The sequence below is a fragment of the Pyrus communis genome, chromosome 16 (assembly GCF_963583255.1).
Source record: "Pyrus communis chromosome 16, drPyrComm1.1, whole genome shotgun sequence".
NCBI lineage: Eukaryota > Viridiplantae > Streptophyta > Magnoliopsida > Rosales > Rosaceae > Pyrus > Pyrus communis.
The window spans coordinates 125,558-144,910 of NC_084818.1; the positions used below are offsets into that span (position 1 = coordinate 125,558).

A 19,353-nucleotide genomic window follows, 5' to 3' on the forward strand; every position below is an offset into this window, starting at 1 on the left:
AGAAGAAAGTCACTCTTAAAATGAAATTGTCTCAACATTCAAGTAATTAAAACATATCCTAACCATTATCTCTTAATTCAACCTAAATATGTTGACACTTGCATTAATAAATGATGTAGTTTGAGTATATATCCAAATCAACGTCCATGTAAATTACGAAATCCTCAATAAAACCCATTCCTTTTTGAGTTGATTTGTCCTTTATATTTTGAATAACACATTCGTACTCATTGAGTTTGGTACTAGCAATTTTTTGATGCACTTGAACTAATGCACAACCTAACATATATTTCCGCAGGCACAAAAATCTCTTTAAACCCTCAGCTTTCAACCCCACACACACACACACACACTCTCATATATATATATATATATATATATATTACCTTCTCAATTATTCCCGGATAATAATTCTTTTAATAGGTCAACTTTGGGAGGCAGTATTCCAATCAACAATTTGAGAATGTGTACTCACATGATATTAGATTCCCAAATGTTTACTATGTAAATAAGAAGAAACATGCAGGAGAAGGAATGAAGAGTGAAAAAAAAAAAAAAAAGGGGATACAGAAAAAGAATGCCTCTATGTTAATTAGATATCTTTATTTTATAAGTATTGCGTCATACCCAAATCCTATTGGACTTCACATACTTTTCTATTTCTTAGTTGCTGTAAACACAGTACGAAAAATGACAGTTGTTTTTTTATACTTAATTCTTTGTAAGCAAAAATGTCATTTAATTTTATTAAAATAAAGAAAGACTAAAAAAGGGAAAGAAAAAGTAAAGGTAAAAGTGTTCCATCCAGTTTTTATTTGTATGTCTTTGGCCGTGAATTCATAGTACACTTATTTTGGCTATTATACAGAAGAGCAGCATACTTTTTTACCCAAGGAAAAAAGAAGCATTAATTCTCTGATAAATTTCAGCTGTTTTGGTTGGGTTAATAATAATATGACTAACTAAATTCAGTTACAAATAAGGAGGTCTCAGGACTCGCATTCTGTTTTTACTGAAAAGCCTGGCAAGCGATGAAAGAAAAAGAAACAAAGTGAGAGAGTCGTACAAAGTAATAAGTGGAAGCTGAGTTGTGCAGTGTTCGTGTCTGTCGCCAGGGCCCGTACAAAGTAATACGATCTTTCCTTCCCTGTGTAAGTTCCTCCTCATTTCGGTTCCACGTCACGTCTAGTCGGTCCAACTGTCCAAGTCCAACTTCTGTTGTCTCTGCGTGGTTCATCTACTTTATGCCCCTTTTTTATTGCTTTATTTTTCACTAAAAAGGAAAATATAGCAACACGTTATCCGTCATGAAAAAAATTGCAAATTACAAGCAGGGAAAGAGAGGGAGGGAGGGAGGGAGAGAGCATAATAATTAATTAGACAGCACGACCCCAGCACCGTCCTTAACCCCCATTTCCAAACAATCCCAGTGCTCCACTCCTCTTCCTCCCCCACCTTCCCGTTCTTCTTCCATCACCACCGCCATGTCTTCCAAGCCCAAGTAAGTCTACTCTTTCTTTCTCTTTCTCTCTCTTAATTCTCTCTCTGTATGAGACTGAGATGAAGATCTGATTTTTATTCGGTGTTTTCGGATTTGATGTATGTCCTTTTCAATTTGGAATTTTTCTTCTCCATTTCCCGATTAGTGCTCGACACGGATCTGGTTTTATCAACTCCACTACCACTGCATCTTTTTTCCCTTCTCTTCTCTTCAACTCAAAATCTAATATTTGCTTGTAACCCAACAAAAATACTCTGATATTTGCTCCAATTTTCAACCTTTTACTTTCGTTGGTTCTAAATTGGTTGCTTCTTTCTGCACTTGGCTTACTTATTTTTGGATCTGGTGCTGAACAACTTATGCCATACTTTCACATATTATTTCCATTTACATTTTTTTCTGTCTGTCTCTGCGTGTGTTTTTGTTTGTGTTTGCTTATAAATTTCCAAATTTTGTGGCAGATCCATCTCTTTTTGCTCGATTATGTTTGCAATGTTTTGTTTGATGTTCAATAATATGGTTTCTTCTTGTTGATATACTTGAACAGATCTACTGTATCTGATACTCCTAAAAAAGCATCACCAGCAGCAACCCCTCCCGCTCGAGTTAGTAAACTCAACCGGGGAGTTGCTAAATCCGAATCCGATTCGCCTTCTCCTTTGCAAAATTCTCGCCTTTCAGTTGATCGCTCCCCGCTTTCTGTCAAATCCAAGCCCGTCGTTGAGCGTCGGTCACCCAAGATCACCACCCCCACCTCCACTCCCCCTGAAGTGAGTTTTACTTTTACCAACTACACCTACTTGTAGTCTTCTTTTTTCCTTTTTGGTACTACATTTCATTTAGTTCCTTTGAACTTATTACAGCAATCGTAAGGGATGGAACCAGTCGTTATTTGTGTATTTTGATCCACATTGTTGCTTTATATTGTTTTCAGAAACAACCGACACGGGTTGCAAAGGGATCAGAGATACAGGCTCAATTAGGTCTTGTTCAGGAAGATCTGAAGAAGGCAAAGGAGCAGATAATTTTGATTGAGAAAGAGAAGGCAAAAGCAATTGACGAATTGAAAGAAGCGCAGAAAGTGGCCGATGAGGCACATGAGAAACTCAGAGAGGCTTTGGTGGCTCAAAAGCGAGCCAAGGACAATTCTGAAATTGAGAAGTTTCGCGCTGTTGAGTTGGAGCAGGCAGGAATCGAAGCATCCCAAAAGAAGGAAGAGGAATGGGTGAAAGAGCTTGAAGCTGTGAGGAACCAACATGCTCTGGATGTGTCCACTCTACTCTCTACCACTCAGGAACTTCAAAGGGTGAAGCAAGAACTGACCATGACCTGTGATGCCAAAAACCAGGCACTGACTCATGCTGATGATGCAACCAAGATTGCCGAGATCCATGCCAATAAGGTGGAGATTCTTTTAGCTGAGTTGACTCAGTTAAGAGCCTTGCTAGATGCAAAGCTTGAAACAGAGGCTAGCGAGAGCAACAAGATGGTGGTTAGCCTTAAATCGGAGGTAGACTCTCTCAAACAAGAACTTGAGAAAGCAAAAGGTTACGAGGAGAGGTTGATAGAGAAAGAGGCTTCCATTGAACAGCTCAACATTGAGCTAGAATCAGCCAAGATGGCTGAATCTTATGCACGTAGTGTAGTTGAGGAGTGGAAAATTAGGGTTGAGGAATTAGAGATGCAGGTTGAAGAAGCAAACAAGTTGGAGAGGTCTGCATCAGAGTCCTTAGATTCAGTCATGAAACAACTCGAGGGAAACAGTGAGTTGTTGCATGATGCAGAATCTGAAATTTCTGCTCTTAAAGGGAAGGTCAGCTTGCTGGAAATTACAATTGGAAGACATAGAGGGGATCTTGAGGACTCGGAACTTTGTCTTGAGATGGCCAAAAAGGAAAATTATGAAATGGCAAAAACGGTTGAGTCGCTTAAGTCTGAGCTTGAAACTCTGAAGGAGGAGAAAATGCAGGCTTTAAGCAATGAGAAGCTTGCCTCATCAAGTATTCAAACCCTTTTAGAAGAGAAAAACAAACTCACAAATGAGTTGGAAAATTCTAGGGATGAAGAAGAGAAGAGCAAGAAAGCAATGGAAAGCTTAGCTTCAGCCTTACATGAAGTCTCCGCAGAAGCAAGAGAAGCCAAAGAAAAGCTGCTGTCTAATCAAGCTGAGCTTGAGAGTAACGAGTCGCAGATAGAAGACCTGAAAATGGTCTTGAAAGCAACAAACGAAAGGTATGAAGGCATGCTTGATGATGCAAAACACGAAGTTTATCTTGTTACAAGTAACCTTGAACAATGCAAGACTGAGTTCCAAAACGCAAAGGCCGACTGGGAGAAGAGAGAACTTCACCTGGCGAATTGTGTGAAACATTCAGAAGAAGAAAACTCTTTGAAGGAAAAAGAAATAAACAGGCTGCAAAATTTGCTCACAAAATCAAATGAAGAAGCTTGTACTTTGAAGGACGAAGAAGCCCAGTTGAAAGAGAGCTTGAAGGAAGTTGAATCTGAAGTTATCTATTTGCAGGAAGCTCTTGCAGAAGCAAAGGCTGAGAACATGAAATTACAGGAAAGCATATTGGACAAAGAAAATGAGTTCCAGTGTATTGTTCATGAAAATGATGAGCTCCGAGACAAGGAGGCAGCTTCTCTTAAAAAGGTTGAGGAATTGTCTAGGTTATTGGAAGAAGCTGTGGCGAAGAAGCAAGCCGAGGAAAACGGTGAGCTAACAGATAGTGAGAAAGACTATGATTTGCTTCCAAAGGTAGTTGAATTCTCTGAAGAGAATGGGCATGGAGGAGAAGAGAAACCAAAAATGGACCTTGCACCAAGTCAATCTGAGGAACCCAAGAAGGAAAGTTCATGGGAAGAGAATAATAATGTTGTTACTAATGGCAAGGCTGAGGAAATGGATTATGCTAAAAGTGATGATGTGAATGGGAAACCAAAAGAAGATGAGAGCAAAGAGAAGGAAGATGACTCAGTAGAGGTGGAGTATAAGATGTGGGAGAGCTGCAAGATTGAAAAGAAGGAATTCTCGCCTGAGAGGGAACAAGAGCAGGAATCGTTTGAAGAGGAAGTGGAGTCAAAGGTGGGGGGTGGCGAGGGGTTTGATGGGATAAATGGAGTAACTTCAACGGAAAGCGTGGACGAAAGCAGGACCTCTCCAGCAAAGCAACAAAAGAAGAAGAAGCCTTTACTCCGCAAGTTCGGAAGCCTACTGAAGAAGAAGGGCACAAGCAACAACCAGAAGTAGAGAAGGTTGTTGCATGAATTGTTTCATACGTTTGATTTTCATTTTTTGGTGCTGATATTTTCAGAATAGGTTAAGAATGAAGAAGTTTGTATTATGTTTAGGGTTTTTTTTATTTTTAATATTTGATTTCCGATCTGGGCTGTATCTTGTATGTGATGGGACTTTCATTTGGTCATTCCTTCTCCCTTGCACAATCTGAGATTGATATTGAGGGAAGGAGTTGTAACATGGACTTGTATCTTGACGTGCTTTCATCTGTTTTAAAAGGAGATGCATGTATCCATTGTTATTTGTTATTTGTCCCAAGGAGTGTTGTGGACATGAACTTGTATATTTTGATTTGGTCAATTACCCCTCCCTATGTGATATTATTGACCTCCTGGATTGGTGGGGATGGCTGTGCACCGGTACGCTTTCAGCTTCGGGTTACACATTCTACTAAACGCAACCGGGTTACTCTTTCATTTTCGGTGCCTAGGAAATAGACTACTCGAAAAGTTGTTGGATCAGTGGTTTCCACATTTCGTCGAATTCAATCAGTTATTCTGTTGATATCGCAGTTATCACTTATTTCACATTTGAGTAATGATACGAAGATTAAATTTGTAGATAATGTTTTGGAAACTAAATGACATGAAAGTTGATGATTGATTTATTACTTAAACGTTGATAAACGTATTCATTCTTATCATTCAATTTGCAAATTTAATCTCCAAATTTAATTCCTAGCATTCATTACCCTTCACATTTTCGTTCCCTCAAATCTCAAACTCCCAATCCGAACCTATCTGGGTCAATCTCATGGGTGGGCCTGTCTTATGCACTCATTTCAATTTCAAATGCACGTCAATTAATATGCAGTAATAGTGGAAGAAAAAGAAAAGTAGAAAATATAGAAAAAAGTAGAAAATATAGAAAAAGACCAATCCATCCCCTCGTAGGTCCTCCTCCTACACGTGAAATTACTGATTTAGACATTTCTTTTTTTCAAGTGTTTTTTATATAAATTTTTTAACCTCTTACCAATCTATTTAACTCTTGTTAAGTCTCGTTAGAATGTGTGTTTAGAATAACAGAAAATACATTTAGTAAAATTAATTTTAAAATTAATCATTAATACAAATTTAAGTTCTGAAAAAACAATTTAAGTACTTTATACAAGTGTTTCTTTTAACAAACACACTTAAAAGTACTTTGAAATTCAAAATAATTTCATCAAAACTCTTTCAATAATTTCAAAAAGGGTAAATTACATTTTCATATCTCAGGTTTGGGGTCTATTTCAATTCCTTACAATATCTTTAAAACATTTCACTTTCATACCTTAAGTACTATTTTATTTCAAAATAATACATCTGTTACATTTTTCATTCATTGATCTATTAAATGCTGACATGACTGCTACATATATGCCACATGTCTACCAAATGTCTGTCACATGGCAAATAAAATATATTTTTAATTTTTTTTTTAAAAACCTGAATTTTCTCAAAAAAAGAAGGTAAATTACATTTTATCCCCTCAGGTTTTGGCTCGATTTCAATTCCTTACAACATCTTTAAAGCATTTCAATTTCATACATTTACTATCATTTTATTTCAATTTCTTACATTCATTAAGTGATGACGTGGCAAATATGAGATCCACATTTGTGCTGACGTGGCTGCCAAATTTGTGCCACGTGGCAAAATAAAAAATTTATGCATTTAAAAATATTTAATTAAAGAAAAGTTTAAAATAAAAAAAAAAAAACCCCAGAAACCCATCTCTTCCCCTTCCCTGCAACCCCCCTCTCCTCCTCCAACCGATCTGTTCCCCTTCCTCGCAACCTAAACCCCCCCCACAACCCCCCCACCCCACCCCTTATCATGCGCACCCCTCATATGGTGCTTTAGAACCGGCGATTTCGCCTCCGTTGCGAACACTTGCACCCCATGGACAGATTCGGTCGGCTCAGATCCAGCAGTCACCATTGCCATGGCATTCTTGTTCTCATCCAGAGCCTGCACCACGTGCATCACCCCGGGGTGCCTCAGCCTCGCCGCATCAGCTCAAATGATCTCCAACAACCCATCTTCCGCCGCCTTGGTCAATCCAGTGCACATGCGCGCCTCCGACAGAGCGACGTATACAGTGGGGTCGGGCGTGAGTTCTTCTATGGGATCTGGGTGTGAGTTCTTCTAGGCGTCGGGCATGGAGAGAGAAGGGAGATCTCAAAAACCCCGAAAGGATTCTCAAATAGCCGCTGCAGAATCAGCAGATCGAACACCGCCGTCTTGCCATTGTCGGTCTAGCCGATGCCCAGCACGTCCAGGCCTGCTAGGATTTCAGGGTGAATGTGGCAGCAGAGTCGGGGTTAGGATTTATGGATATTTCGATTTAAAGGTCAGGGGCGGAGGGTGCGGCGGAAATAGGGTTTTTTAAGGGTTTTGAGGATTTGGGGGCGTAGGATTTGAAGAGAGGGAAGTCAACGGCATGGATCGGTTGGGGGAGGTGAACAGAGTGGAGGAGAGGGGTGGGGGGTTGCAGGGAAAGGGATGGGTTTCTGCATTTTTGTTTTTGTTTTTATAAACTTTTCTTTAATTAATTATTGTTTAATGTATATAAAAAAAATAAAAAAATTTGCCATGTGGCACAAATGTGGCTACCACGTCAGCTCTTAACAGACCAATGGATGGAAAATTTAACGGATGTATTATATTGAAATAAAATAGTACTTGAAGTATGAAAGTGAAATATTTTAAAGATGTTGTAAGGAATTGAAATTGACCCCAAACTTGAGATAGTAAAGTGTAATTTATCTTTTTTTTTTTTGAGAAAATTCAGTTTTTTTTTTTTTAAATTAAATTTTTTTTTTGCCACGTGGCACACATTTGATAGCCACATGGCATATATATGGCAACCACATCAACACTTAACGGATCCATGGATGGAAAATGTAACAGATGTATTATTTTGAAATAAAATAGTACTGAAGGTATGAAAGTGAAATGTTTTGAAGATGATGTAATGAATTGAAATATGTCTCAATCCTGATGTATGTAAATGTAATTTACCCTTTCAAAAAACCTTTTCCAATTAATTTTGTTAATTTATTTAGAGAAGTGTTATTCGCACTTAAAAAATCTCATTCTACATCCCTCTCGTAAGTAAGTGTATTTTTCTTTCTTAATATAAAAAAGTTTGTAGTATAAAATAAAATTTTTGAAATGTTAATAATAATTTCTTTTATTTAATTTAAATCAAAACATAAATGAATTTCATAAGATGTGAAAATCACTAACCTTCGCAAAATTTAACTACTACTAAGTAGAGGATTGGCAGATAAATCGATACTGGTTGTTTTCTTTCTTTCACCAAAATCAGACGAACGCGGCGAAGAAATTAGGTACTTTTTTAAAAGCTCATGAGTCAGATTACAATTCAGAATTGAGAGAATTGAGAGATAACAACGAATCGAATCGAATCGAGAGGATGTGGTTAGAGATCATCTGCGGGCTGATAATATACAAGTTTTACAGGTGCTTCGTCTCCTCCGATGACGACGACGTCTTGGACGTGGAGACCTCTGATTCCAAGGCTCTCTTCTCCGTCGGCGACAGACTTGCCAAGCTTTACGGCGGCAAGGTCTACGTCGGCCTTCGCATTCCCGATGCTGATACCGCTTCCCCTCAGACCATCGATTTGGTCCTCGTCTCCAAAGGGTAACGCCTAAACTAAACCCTCCTGTATTTTTTTTTTATATTATTTTCAATTGTTTTTCTTTTCTTTTTTCTGTCTATTATGCTGATGAATCTATCTGTTGTTTGTCTTCGTTTGTGTTTTTTCTTTACAAAAAAATCAAATTCAAAATAATAAAAATGAAAAAAGGGAGGCAGTGGTCGTGAGTGTAAAGAATTTATCAGGATTAGTTTCAGTGAATGCGGATGGCAGCTGGGTTTGTGAAAGCCACAGTAGTAATCACAAAACGCACCACCTACCTGACCCTGTAAGACCCTTCTTCTTCACTCCCTTTAATTTAGCATTTCTTCTTCTACTCCTAAGTCCTAGCAAGCATCGTTGTGTGGACTGTTAAATGCGATCGCAGATCGCAAATCATTTGTAACGGGGCAACACTTTGGTTGAAGGTTTATTTCATGACTCACCAGCGCACAGTTTGCATTCTCCATTCATTTTTATGTGTGCATTCCATTTTCCTAGGCAATGGTAGCATGGATATTCATTCATGACAGTCTCCCGTTTAGTCTTTCTCATCATTGAGTATTACACTTCTTTTCAGGTGTTGGAGACCAAAAAACAAGCTTCAATTCTTGAATCATATTTAGAACAAAGAGGGTGTGCTTTACCACAAGGATATTTGTCTTGCAAAGTAATACTTTCCCATCCAAAAGTTTGGTACGTCTTGGAGTCCTCTCATGTTTTCAATTGCTCTAATTTATTATTACTTGGTCTTTTCTAAGTTCTATTTCCCTCCAAATTGCTAGTGCTTTGCTTTCTCATGTTTCTTGCTTCGAACATGACTAGTGAACAAAGACTGATTCCTGAACATTTCTTCAACTATCAAGGAGGGTGCTAAAGAGGGTTTGAAATGTAGGTGTAGATATATGTGGTTGAGAGGTATTGACGTTTAAAGCCATGCATTGCAAATGGTTTTTAAGAAGGAATTTTAGGATGGTGCAACTGCATTCGAATCTAATTACTTTTCATGCTAATAACATTTCTTACTTTTCTGTGCTTCAAACTCTCAGTGTCTTACTTACATATACGTATTTTTTTTGTAGCACCACTCAGTCAAGCAATTTTCCATCAGAAGTTGTAACCTATGACCAGTTGATGCAGCTGAAACCGGAACCACAAAACATGTTTTCTGGTTGGATTAAAGGTGCCTTCCGTGGTGGAAAGAAAGAGATGCAAGAATCTATATGTCAGAAGCTTGATTTCATTCTTAGTACGGCTCCAATGTGGGATAGGTTTGTTGCCCTTTACTTTTAAAGTTTTCTTTTCAATTTTCCTGGGAATTGGGATTAGGTGTTATCTTATAAGCCATGGCGAACCCGGCTCAGCGCCAACCTCATCTGATTCTCAATTATAATACTCAATACACACTACAAACAACAGGACTAAAACTAAATATATATGGGTAAGCAGATATCCAAATGTCAGTAAACCAACTACGAAGATCTTTAGGGTCGAATTCCTTAACACCGGAGGCAAAGTCAGTGGGGATTTGGGCAGCCTCCTTAACTCTGCTGACTCGAATCATTAAGTCATTCCTTTCCATGCAAGTTGGAATTACAGGGAAATAGGCTGCTTGATGCATGATGAATTCATTTATGTGGATACTGTTTTGTGTTTTTTGATTGGCCTGCAGGTTGGAGCTCGAAGGTAGTAAGTATATTCTTGGTGAATTTCTGGAATTTAAGGGTAAGAAGGAAGATGTTCAAGCTTTGAAAGGTATCAAAAGATCAAAAATTGGCCGCCTTGTTGTCCAAAAGACAAGCATTCTTGGATTTGGTAATTCTCCAAGTTCTTATCTCTCTCTCTATTGAGCATTATTTATGCTGAAGTGATAGAAAATGATCAAGGATGCAAGGGCATACATCTTGATTAAGGTTTGGAACTTGGAATTTTAAAATCGTTGGAATACACATTGCATTTAGGCACATGTTTAAATATTGGCCCTTTTATTTGTGGCAGCCCCTTCAAGGCTTCAAGTTCTGTACTCTCCTCGTGATTATCGGAGCGAAGGAGCTTCAGCTTCCAAGTGGATGGAGGTAAATGTAAGGTCTAGTACAGAGGTCCTCTTCCAACCAGAAAATTCTTCTAAAGTCCGCAAGTTTAAGCTCTCTTCAGTCGTCTCTATGTCACTGAGTGCTTAAAGATTCCTCGTGCTGAATTCATCCACACATCTGTAGTAGCCGTGAATTATATGTGTAATTGTTTCAACCCTTGTACCGATGTTGATTTCTTTTGGATATTGCAGGCATGTCGATATGAAAATGCTAATAGGAATTTGAATTAAACATTACAATTTTTTTTTTTGAGGAAAAATACTTGGGTGTGACTGTAGAACTGTCATGTGGTTACTTATTGCGTGTGAAATGAAACATCATGTGGTAATGTCGCACCCAAGTAGTTATGGTGTTTTAGGCCATTGTGTAATTTGTGTTGAAGAATGAATGATATAGTATAAACTAGACGGATCCAAACATGGGATGCATGCGTGATGCATGTGCATGCCTTGCAAGTTAAGACTTAAAAGAGTAGGAAAAGAGAAGATTGGATGGTTGAAAGTGAAAATTCCTGTTAAGGGTAGTATATATAGATAAAAGCAAAGAAACTCAAAAAATTCTTATGAAAGCGTTCATATCTAACGCACACTTAATTCACAAGCATTCGAAGTTTCGTTATCCACTGTAGTATACTGGTACTAGATTCAAAATTAATCGCGGAGTTGAAGGGCAGTGTCAAAGTTGACCATGAGTTCGTTGAGTTTCTTGTTGCTTATCTTCTGTTGGTACACCACCATTGTCTCTGCCTCCTCCAAACTGCAAATGTACGTTTCAAGTTTCAACACAAAATTGTCTAAATCATTTCATTTCAGACAAGACAGGGAGGGAGAGAGAAGCAAAGCATGAATTCAAACCTTTGGCTTTGGCTTTGGGGTTGCGTTTGGAGAGATGAGGTTTGAGAAGGTGGCAACAGCATGCGGGCAAGCTCAACGGCATCTTTGTAGCAATTGATGACTCTGTCGAAGCATACATATCTTCCGTAGGATGACACGTCTTCAAAGACGGAGATGTGCGCGTCCACAATGGACTTGAGATCAACAGTCACCAACAGCCCGTCTTGGTACATCTCAGCCGTTCCTTTCAGATAAGGGTCCGTGATGGTGAGATCGGGGCCTAGCAACAGCCCCCCATTGATGGACACCATGTTCAGTCCTCGGTCCATTGCTAGAGCCCACGCTGTCCTCTCGGCTAGGGTCTTGGAGAGGGCGTGCCAAAGCTGATGATAAAACAATTTTAAATCATGACGGTCAGCCTACGGTAGAGACAGATTGTAGCATATTCGCCATGTAAAATTACCCAACTGTTAAAACTGAAAACCCATTTACTAACATGCTTTATGCGGTCAAAGACAGGGTAATGGCGCTCAACTGAAATTCAGCTAATTTTTTCATCTACACGATAACAAAAAGACATGTTTATGAAATGAAATGAAATAGTACCTTGAATTTTCTACAAAAATTGACATCGCTCCAGTTTCTCTCATCATCAATGCCACGGGACGAGGAGGACGCCGATGACGCATTACGGTCGTCCCTCCAAATGACAGCTGTTACAGAGGACGTAAAGACTACTTTGTGTATGGTATCAGTTTGGGCACAAGCTTCCAGCACATTATGAGCTGCTCTCACCTCTGCCTCTGCCATAAATTCCTGCATCAAGTATCATATATAAATATAATCAGCATAATTAATCTGGATTGAGTAAAGGCAAATGAGTCCGTCCATATTGAAAAGGATGGGAGACGTACATCATAAGTGGGGTGGTCTGAAGGAGGCTCGAAGGAGTAGAAAAGGGCAGAGCATCCTTTCAAGGCGTCCACAATGCTGTGGTAGTCAAAAGGGTCTGAACGGAATACTCTCAATTTCTTCTTCTTTACCAATTCGTCATCAAAACACTCTGCTTCATCCATCCCACCCCCGCATATAATAATTCATTAAACAACGGCTTTACTATTAATTTAATCAATTCATATAAACAAATGGAAATCGGAAGACTAAATCCTGAAGAAAAGAAAAGAAAAAAGGACCACTTACAGTTACAGCGTACGTATGAGCAAGATGATGATGATGATGATCGCATCATGTACAATTCATGGCACATGCTATAGGAATCCTAAAACATTTTAGAATGTTTATATCCTAAGTTGTAGCTAAAAGACTTGGATATATCCAGCTTGCTAGTTGTTTGGTTTCTATTAACTATGACAAACAGGATTGGAAATCAAATAACATAAAAGACTGGATTTCCAAGGAGGAGGAAGAAGAAAACAGTTCATCAAGATGTACGTGGATTATAGATAAATAAATTAATAGTCTAACATACATACTGTGATGCTTTTGGAGTGCAGCATGGACTGCATAGCCTCTGTGCAAGAGGCGGTGGACGAGAGTGGAGCCTAGGCGGCCGGACGCATCCATGACGCAGACTGTGGTCGTCTTTGAACATGGACTGGTTTCATCAGCATCATCATCATCATCAAAACTACGAATAGCTTCTGCGGCAGGAGGCATCGATGGATGGATGGGATGGGATGGGAATGAGGGACGTATATGAATTTCTGAAAAAGGGATGGATGAATCATGAATGGGAGTCTAAATATAATATAGGGAAAGCAAATGGGATATGGATTGCAATTGAATTAGGGGCCAGCAGCCGGTGCAAGGTCCAAGCACTTAATTATGGAATTGACGCAGGTAGGTGGGTAGTTAGCTGCAACCTACAACTAGTACAAACAAGAGCAGTATTTAATGCGTTTTGGGCATCAGAGGATAGAGGAGGAGAATGAGAGGACTCAGAGGATCTCTCTCTCACACAAACACACTCTCTCTTTGTATTTAAGAAAGAGAGAGAAAGAAGGAAAGTCGTAATATTAAATAAATGAGGAGAAGGAGAGCATTGAGAAAGAGTGTGGTGTGGTCTCTCTCATTAATAATATATAAAAAAGACAGTTTGGAAGATGAGCGTTGGGTTGGACAATTTGGAGAAGGGTAGGGACACCACCAATGCCATGCCATTTCCTACTAGACTAGACTAGGACGTATGTAATTATCATGAATAATATGTACAACTATCAGGACAGGACAGGACAGGACTCCTCAGAACCAGATTCATCCATCAAACCAAACAACTCCTTAGGACTCAGGACCAGATTAGATTACTCATGATAGAAGAGTAGGATTTCAAGTCGTGGATTTTATAGTGCGGTGCAGCTAGTTCAACCACTAGACGATCCAGGGTGCCAGTGATTATATCAAGAGGCTCGCACCTATGACCTCTCCAAAATTCAGTAAGATAGATGAGATCTTGTCATCTTTCAACTGCAGAACCACGTAGAAAGTTTAATTGCTCACATATTTGATAAACGCATAACCAAATCCATATAAATGGGCACAGCATATTATTAGAGAACAATTATTGCTTGATCTGGGACACAAATGGCGTAGCTAGTTCCATTGGATGAATAGACCAAGGGCCTTTTGTTGTATGCAGGGCGGGCATGAACTTCCCATTCTGATAACCAGCCAAGAAGTGACAAGCCGCCTGGCCAGGGGAGAGCTTTGAAACACAAGGCCATCACACGCAGGACACCTGAAAGAAAGCAGCGTGCGTGGATTCAGCCCAAAGATTACTCATGTACAATAAGGGGGCGTTTGTTGTGCCGGACTATCTCGGATTGGATTAGCTTCAAGGACTAAGCTGGACTGGCTTAGACTAGACTAAACTGCACTAACTTAGTGAAGCGTTTGGTGCAGTATTGGACTAAGAAGCTGGATAATAACAACTTCTAATATTATATTATTTAATATATAAATTATTAATATTTTATTATGATCTTATCTTTTTCTTTATCTTTTCCTACCATTTCCGTCCCACTCTTTTCCTCTTCTCTCATCGTCCCACCCTCTCCCTCTTTTTTTCCTCTTAGACCTCTCAATTCATGTCTCTTTCTCATTCCTGGTCAAACTTCTTATTGATTCAAGTCTCTATTTCTCTGTCCTCCCTCCCTCTCTAGCTATGCGTTGTTCGAACGGAACCTCACGGCTTCAATTTTCCCGACGAGTTGCAGGTTTCCCGATGTGTTTTCCGGCCAACCCTCATTAAATTGGATGAAGTTAGCACCGCCAAAAAATTCATCACCATCCCTGGATCGAGATCTTAGCTTTGAATGCTCGAATCTGTCATGGATTTGAAGAAGCCCAAACAGGCCGAGACTTTCAGACCATTTTCCGGCCACATTCGACCACATTTTAGCCTTGATTTAGGTAAAATCGTAATCTTGTCACTCCCAGCTTCAATTTGGTATATTTTATATGAAAGTTGGTTGTGAAATGGATCTGAAAGAGAGTCGGAAAGTTAATGATTGATCTAGGTGACCGAAGATGACGAGGAGTCTGTCGGGAGTGGTCGTTGAGCATGACGAGGACGAGAAAGAGAGGATAGTCTTAGCTAGTCCCATGGTTATTGGGGGGTCTCGCTAAGACCTCTTAGTGAAGGGTTTTGTCCATGCTAGTCCCCTTTAGTCTCATTAATGTTAGTCCCAGCATGGAACAAACACAGTATTGGACTAATAGCTAGTCCAGTCCAGTCCAGTCCAACTTAATGAGGGCAAACAAACGCCCCCTAAGATGCTTAGAGTAGATTACAGTATTAGACGCCGGCAGCAGCGAGCCCATATAAATATTATATGGGCCTATTGGGCTGTAAACCAAGTCCGGGCCTTTCTGGACTCTATCTCTCACTAGTCACCACTACAGTCTACAGTAGCTAACAAATATATAAAAATATAAATATAAAGAAAAATCCCAAAGGGAAGGGGCTGGCTGGGAGGAGCTTGACGAAGAAGAAGCTGACAATTGAAATCGGAGCTCCAAGTCAAGCGGATCTCATCTCATCTGTTCATCAATCTGAAAAGTGAGCGAGTGAGTTGCCTTCAACTTTCTTTCTTCACTAGTTATTGGGGTAGGATTAGGATTAGGGTTACTCTGTCTCATCACTTCCTATTTGTATTTGTCTCTCTCCCTCTCTCTCTAAACCCTATTCAAGCAGTAAAATTGCACCTCCATCCATCAATCAGGCTGGCTACCTTGGTGATGGGAACACTGACCTCCCAACTTTTGAATTTATGTCCATGGGAGAAGCTTCTTTCCTTCCATGTCTGTGGGACACATGAAAACTTTTGCACCCCTTTCCTTCCCTACCACTTTTGAGGGCGGATGCGGAGTCGATTTGAATTTCCCCACCGCCACCACCACCACCGTCATGGATTCCTCTGGTCCTGCCCTCGCCCTTGCCACCACTTCAATTGCAGAGCCTCATGACGCCATGGAGTTTGAATCTCATGAAGCCGCATACACCTTCTACAAAGCATATGCCAAGTCCGTGGGTTTCGGCACTGCTAAGTTGAGTAGTCGTCGCTCTAGAGCATCCAAGGAGTTCATTGATGCCAAATTTTCATGCATCCGGTACGGAAACAAGCAGCAGTCCGATGATGCTATCAATCCTCGACCTTCTCCCAAAATTGGCTGCAAGGCGAGCATGCATGTCAAGCGCAGGCCGAATGGTAATTGGTATGTTTATAGTTTCGTGAAGGACCACAACCATGAGCTTTTACCAGATCAAGCACATTTCTTTCGCAGCCACAGAAACACCGACCCCCTTAACAATGATGTTAGAATCCGGAGACGCAAGAGTTTAGCTGCAGTGTCCAGCCTCTTCAGTGCCTATCAAAATGTTGATTGTCTAGAGAGTTACTTGAGAAATCAGCATGACAAGGGACGGATTTTGGTTTTAGAAGCAGGGGATGCTCAACTGCTGCTTGAATATTTTATGCGCCTACAGGAAGACAACCCAAAATTCTTCTATGCAGTTGATCTGAATGAAGAGCATAGGTTGAGAAATGTGTTCTGGGTTGATGCCAAAGCAATGGAAGATTACACTAACTTCAACGATGTTGTTTTCTTTGACACCACATACTTCTCAAACAAGTATAAAATACCGCTGGTTCTTTTTATAGGAGTGAACCATCACATTCAGCCCACATTACTGGGCTGTGCTTTGATTGCAGATGATACGGTTTATACTTTTATGTGGCTAATGCAAACATGGTTTATAGCAATGGGGGAACAAGCTCCACGAGTAATACTCACTGACCAGAACGATGCCATCAAAGCAGCTATTCCAGCAGTATTTCCAGGCACACGCCATTGCTTTTCTTTATGGAACATAATGGAGAAGATGCACAGGCAGCTCGAGTTTCTAAGCATGTGGCATGATAGTTTTATGGAAAAATTTACTAAGTGTATATTCAAGTCCTGGTCAGAACAGCAATTTGAAAAGAGATGGTGGAAACTTATTGATAGATTTAATCTTAGGGAGGTTGGATGGATGCAGTCATTGTATGAAGATCGTACTCATTGGGCCCCTACTTTCATGAGAGATATATCCTTCGCTGGGTTGTCTCCAACTTCACGGTCAGAAAGTTTGAACTCTTCGTTTGACAAATATATTCAAGGGGAAACTTCACTGCAAGAGTTTATGGAAAGATACAGAGCAATTCTTGAAGATAGGTATGAAGAGGAAGCGAAAGCAAATTTTGATGCTTGGCATGGAACACCTGAGTTAAAGTCTCCATCGCCGTTTGAGAAACAAATGTCGCTAGTGTACACACATGAGGTTTTCAAAAACTTTCAAGTTGAGGTTTTGGGAGCAGCTGCTTGTCATCTTAAGAAAGAAAATGAAGATGAGACAGCAACAACGTTCAGTGTCAAAGACTTTGAAGACAATCAGAATTATACTGTAGAGTGGAATGAATCAAAATCAGATATATATTGTTCTTGCCACTCCTTCGAGTATAAGGGCTATCTCTGTAGACATGCTATTGTTGTTCTCCAAATGTCTGGTGTTTTCATCATCCCTCCCAAATATATATTGCAGCGATGGACAAATGCTGCTATGAGCAGGCATGCCATTGGTGAAAGAGTGGATGAGGTTCAGTCTAAAGCCCGTCGCTACAATGATTTATGTCGACGAGCCATAATATTGGGTGAAGAGGGGTCACTCTCTCAAGAAAGTTATGATGTAGCATTATCGGCCATAAAAGAAGCGTTGAAGCAATGTGCAAGTTTAACCAACTGTCTTGAGAACAATGCAAAGCCTCATGATTCAGCAATACATGGTGTTTGCGGTGTAGATGAAGAGAATCAATGCAGCACTACATCTGGTGCCAACAAGACTCCTAGGAGAGCCGGGTCCGGGAAGGAGGTGGCTAGGAATGGGAATAGCACAAGCAAGAAAGGAAAGGTACCTGATGGTTTATTGGTCATTTTTTTTTGTACTGTTTTTTCATTTGGAAAATAGCTTTTAATTTTGTTGTCCGAATTTGGAAAATAGGTGAGTAGTGAAAAATGATAGAGCATTACTAAGGACTCAAGTTTGCTTAATTGGCATAACAGGTACCTCAGCTGGAAGTTACGAGCTTTGGAACGCAAGTCGGCCATTTCCAAATGGTATGTTTCCTGATAGTAAGTTGCACGCAAATTTAATAGAGGTATTCCTAAAAATGGAGCCACTTCAGAAAACTTCTACTTTTGAAGATTTTGGTCTTTCCAATCAAGACACTTTTCACTGTGCAGAAAACAAAAGCATTAATGCTGGACATGTATCTGATGAGGGGCCATGATCTAATTTGGAAATAAATTTAATCACGGATTCTAATACTGATGCTATAATAGCAGAATTTTACTGACCATAAGCCCATGTAATCGATGTCAAGGGTTTCGGTTGAGGATTCTGACCACCTTTGGTAACCTGACCTGAGAATACTCGAATCTGTATCCCCTTGCAGATTGACAGGGTTGAGTTAAACCATTGGAACGCAGTGGTTTTGTTAACATATTGAACAGTGCTTATACGTGTGCTATTTGAAATATATAGAACCCTTTCTTTGGTGTATGATGTTTGAGAACCTTTTGAACTTGGGTCTTGATGGGTATTGGACAGTGCTTACAGATGTTAAGCATAACTTACTTTCCATTTTATATCTGGTAGATATTTGAATCCAAGTTTAACTATCACCACATCAATAATTTTGATTTGAGTGTGTATCATTATAGTATACCATAACGTATACGGCACTTTTTCTGTTGCTGTGTGTGTGATGTGTGATACTGATATTATTAGTAAAGTGTTGAGTGTTGATCTCCAAGGTAGGATTTTGTATTGAAATTTTCTTCATTGGGGAAGAAAAAAAGGAGGTGGGCATGGAGTTGAGCATATGAGACTAATGGAAACTTGTTACTTGTGGCAGCAACTTTCTGACTCAAGGCCCATGCAGTTGCATAATGCGGTGCCAACAATGTTTCAGAGTGTTGCATCAACACAGCTCCATAATGCGGCATCAACGCATGTGCATGAAAATCTCCCCCAATAACTCAAACATTACCTTCTCCTTTAAAGAGAGACCAGTATGCCTGTACAGACAAACCGCTGAAGGACTGAGTGAGTGAGTGACTGCAGTAAAAGTAAAAGTCGGGTGCGATTGCTGGTAAATTATATGTTGTGCATTTAGGTGGGCAGCAGTTAGATTTCAATTGGTAATGCCCGTGTGAAACAGTTGTTTTGTAAGTTGTGCATTTTATTTTGTTAGCTTTTTGTTCGAGAAGTTGACTAGTTTGTGTGAGCTGTTAGAGTCGTGTGTGTATTTCATTAGGGGTTGGGTTGGGTGGTTTCAAAGTGAGTAGTATAGAAAGAATCATTTACTTGCAGAAACTTGATTGAAGAATGAATGAGACGCGAGGGAAGGGAAGGGC

General features: G+C 39.8%; 4 protein-coding genes across 5 annotated transcripts; 3 read left to right on the forward strand and 1 right to left on the reverse strand.

Annotated features, from left to right (window-relative positions):
• The first annotated feature begins 1,323 nt into the window (after positions 1–1,323).
• LOC137720784 (WEB family protein At3g02930, chloroplastic-like) lies at positions 1,324–5,050 on the forward strand. The gene is made up of 3 exons (XM_068459895.1): positions 1,324–1,501; positions 2,049–2,271; positions 2,436–5,050. Exons 1-3 carry the CDS (start codon positions 1,485–1,487, stop codon positions 4,752–4,754), a joined length of 2,559 nt encoding a protein of 852 aa, XP_068315996.1. The 5' UTR covers positions 1,324–1,484; the 3' UTR covers positions 4,755–5,050.
• A 3,029-nt stretch (positions 5,051–8,079) lies between these two features.
• On the forward strand, positions 8,080–10,792 carry LOC137720766 (uncharacterized). The gene is made up of 6 exons (XM_068459882.1): positions 8,080–8,458; positions 8,625–8,742; positions 9,034–9,149; positions 9,536–9,724; positions 10,126–10,268; positions 10,452–10,792. The coding sequence occupies exons 1-6, from the start codon at positions 8,229–8,231 to the stop codon at positions 10,631–10,633; spliced, it is 978 nt and encodes a 325-aa protein (XP_068315983.1). The 5' UTR covers positions 8,080–8,228; the 3' UTR covers positions 10,634–10,792.
• Positions 10,793–11,041: 249 nt separating this feature from the next.
• Positions 11,042–13,305, reverse strand: LOC137720765 (cinnamoyl-CoA reductase-like SNL6). Of its 2 annotated transcripts, none has more exons than XM_068459880.1 (5): positions 12,873–13,305; positions 12,294–12,445; positions 11,986–12,195; positions 11,401–11,762; positions 11,042–11,302 (listed from the first exon to the last, which is right to left on the reverse strand). In XM_068459880.1, exons 1-5 carry the CDS (start codon positions 13,054–13,056, stop codon positions 11,197–11,199), a joined length of 1,014 nt encoding a protein of 337 aa, XP_068315981.1. In that variant the 5' UTR covers positions 13,057–13,305; the 3' UTR covers positions 11,042–11,196. The 2 variants fall into 2 exon arrangements, with proteins under 2 accessions (XP_068315981.1, XP_068315982.1); XM_068459881.1 differs by having other exon boundaries at positions 12,294–12,442; positions 12,873–13,294.
• Positions 13,306–15,342: 2,037 nt separating this feature from the next.
• Positions 15,343–19,223, forward strand: LOC137720400 (protein FAR1-RELATED SEQUENCE 4-like). Its single transcript, XM_068459468.1, has 4 exons — positions 15,343–15,465; positions 15,621–17,845; positions 17,998–18,051; positions 18,852–19,223. The coding sequence occupies exons 2-4, from the start codon at positions 15,698–15,700 to the stop codon at positions 18,972–18,974; spliced, it is 2,325 nt and encodes a 774-aa protein (XP_068315569.1). The 5' UTR covers positions 15,343–15,465; positions 15,621–15,697; the 3' UTR covers positions 18,975–19,223.
• The last annotated feature ends 130 nt before the right edge of the window (positions 19,224–19,353 follow it).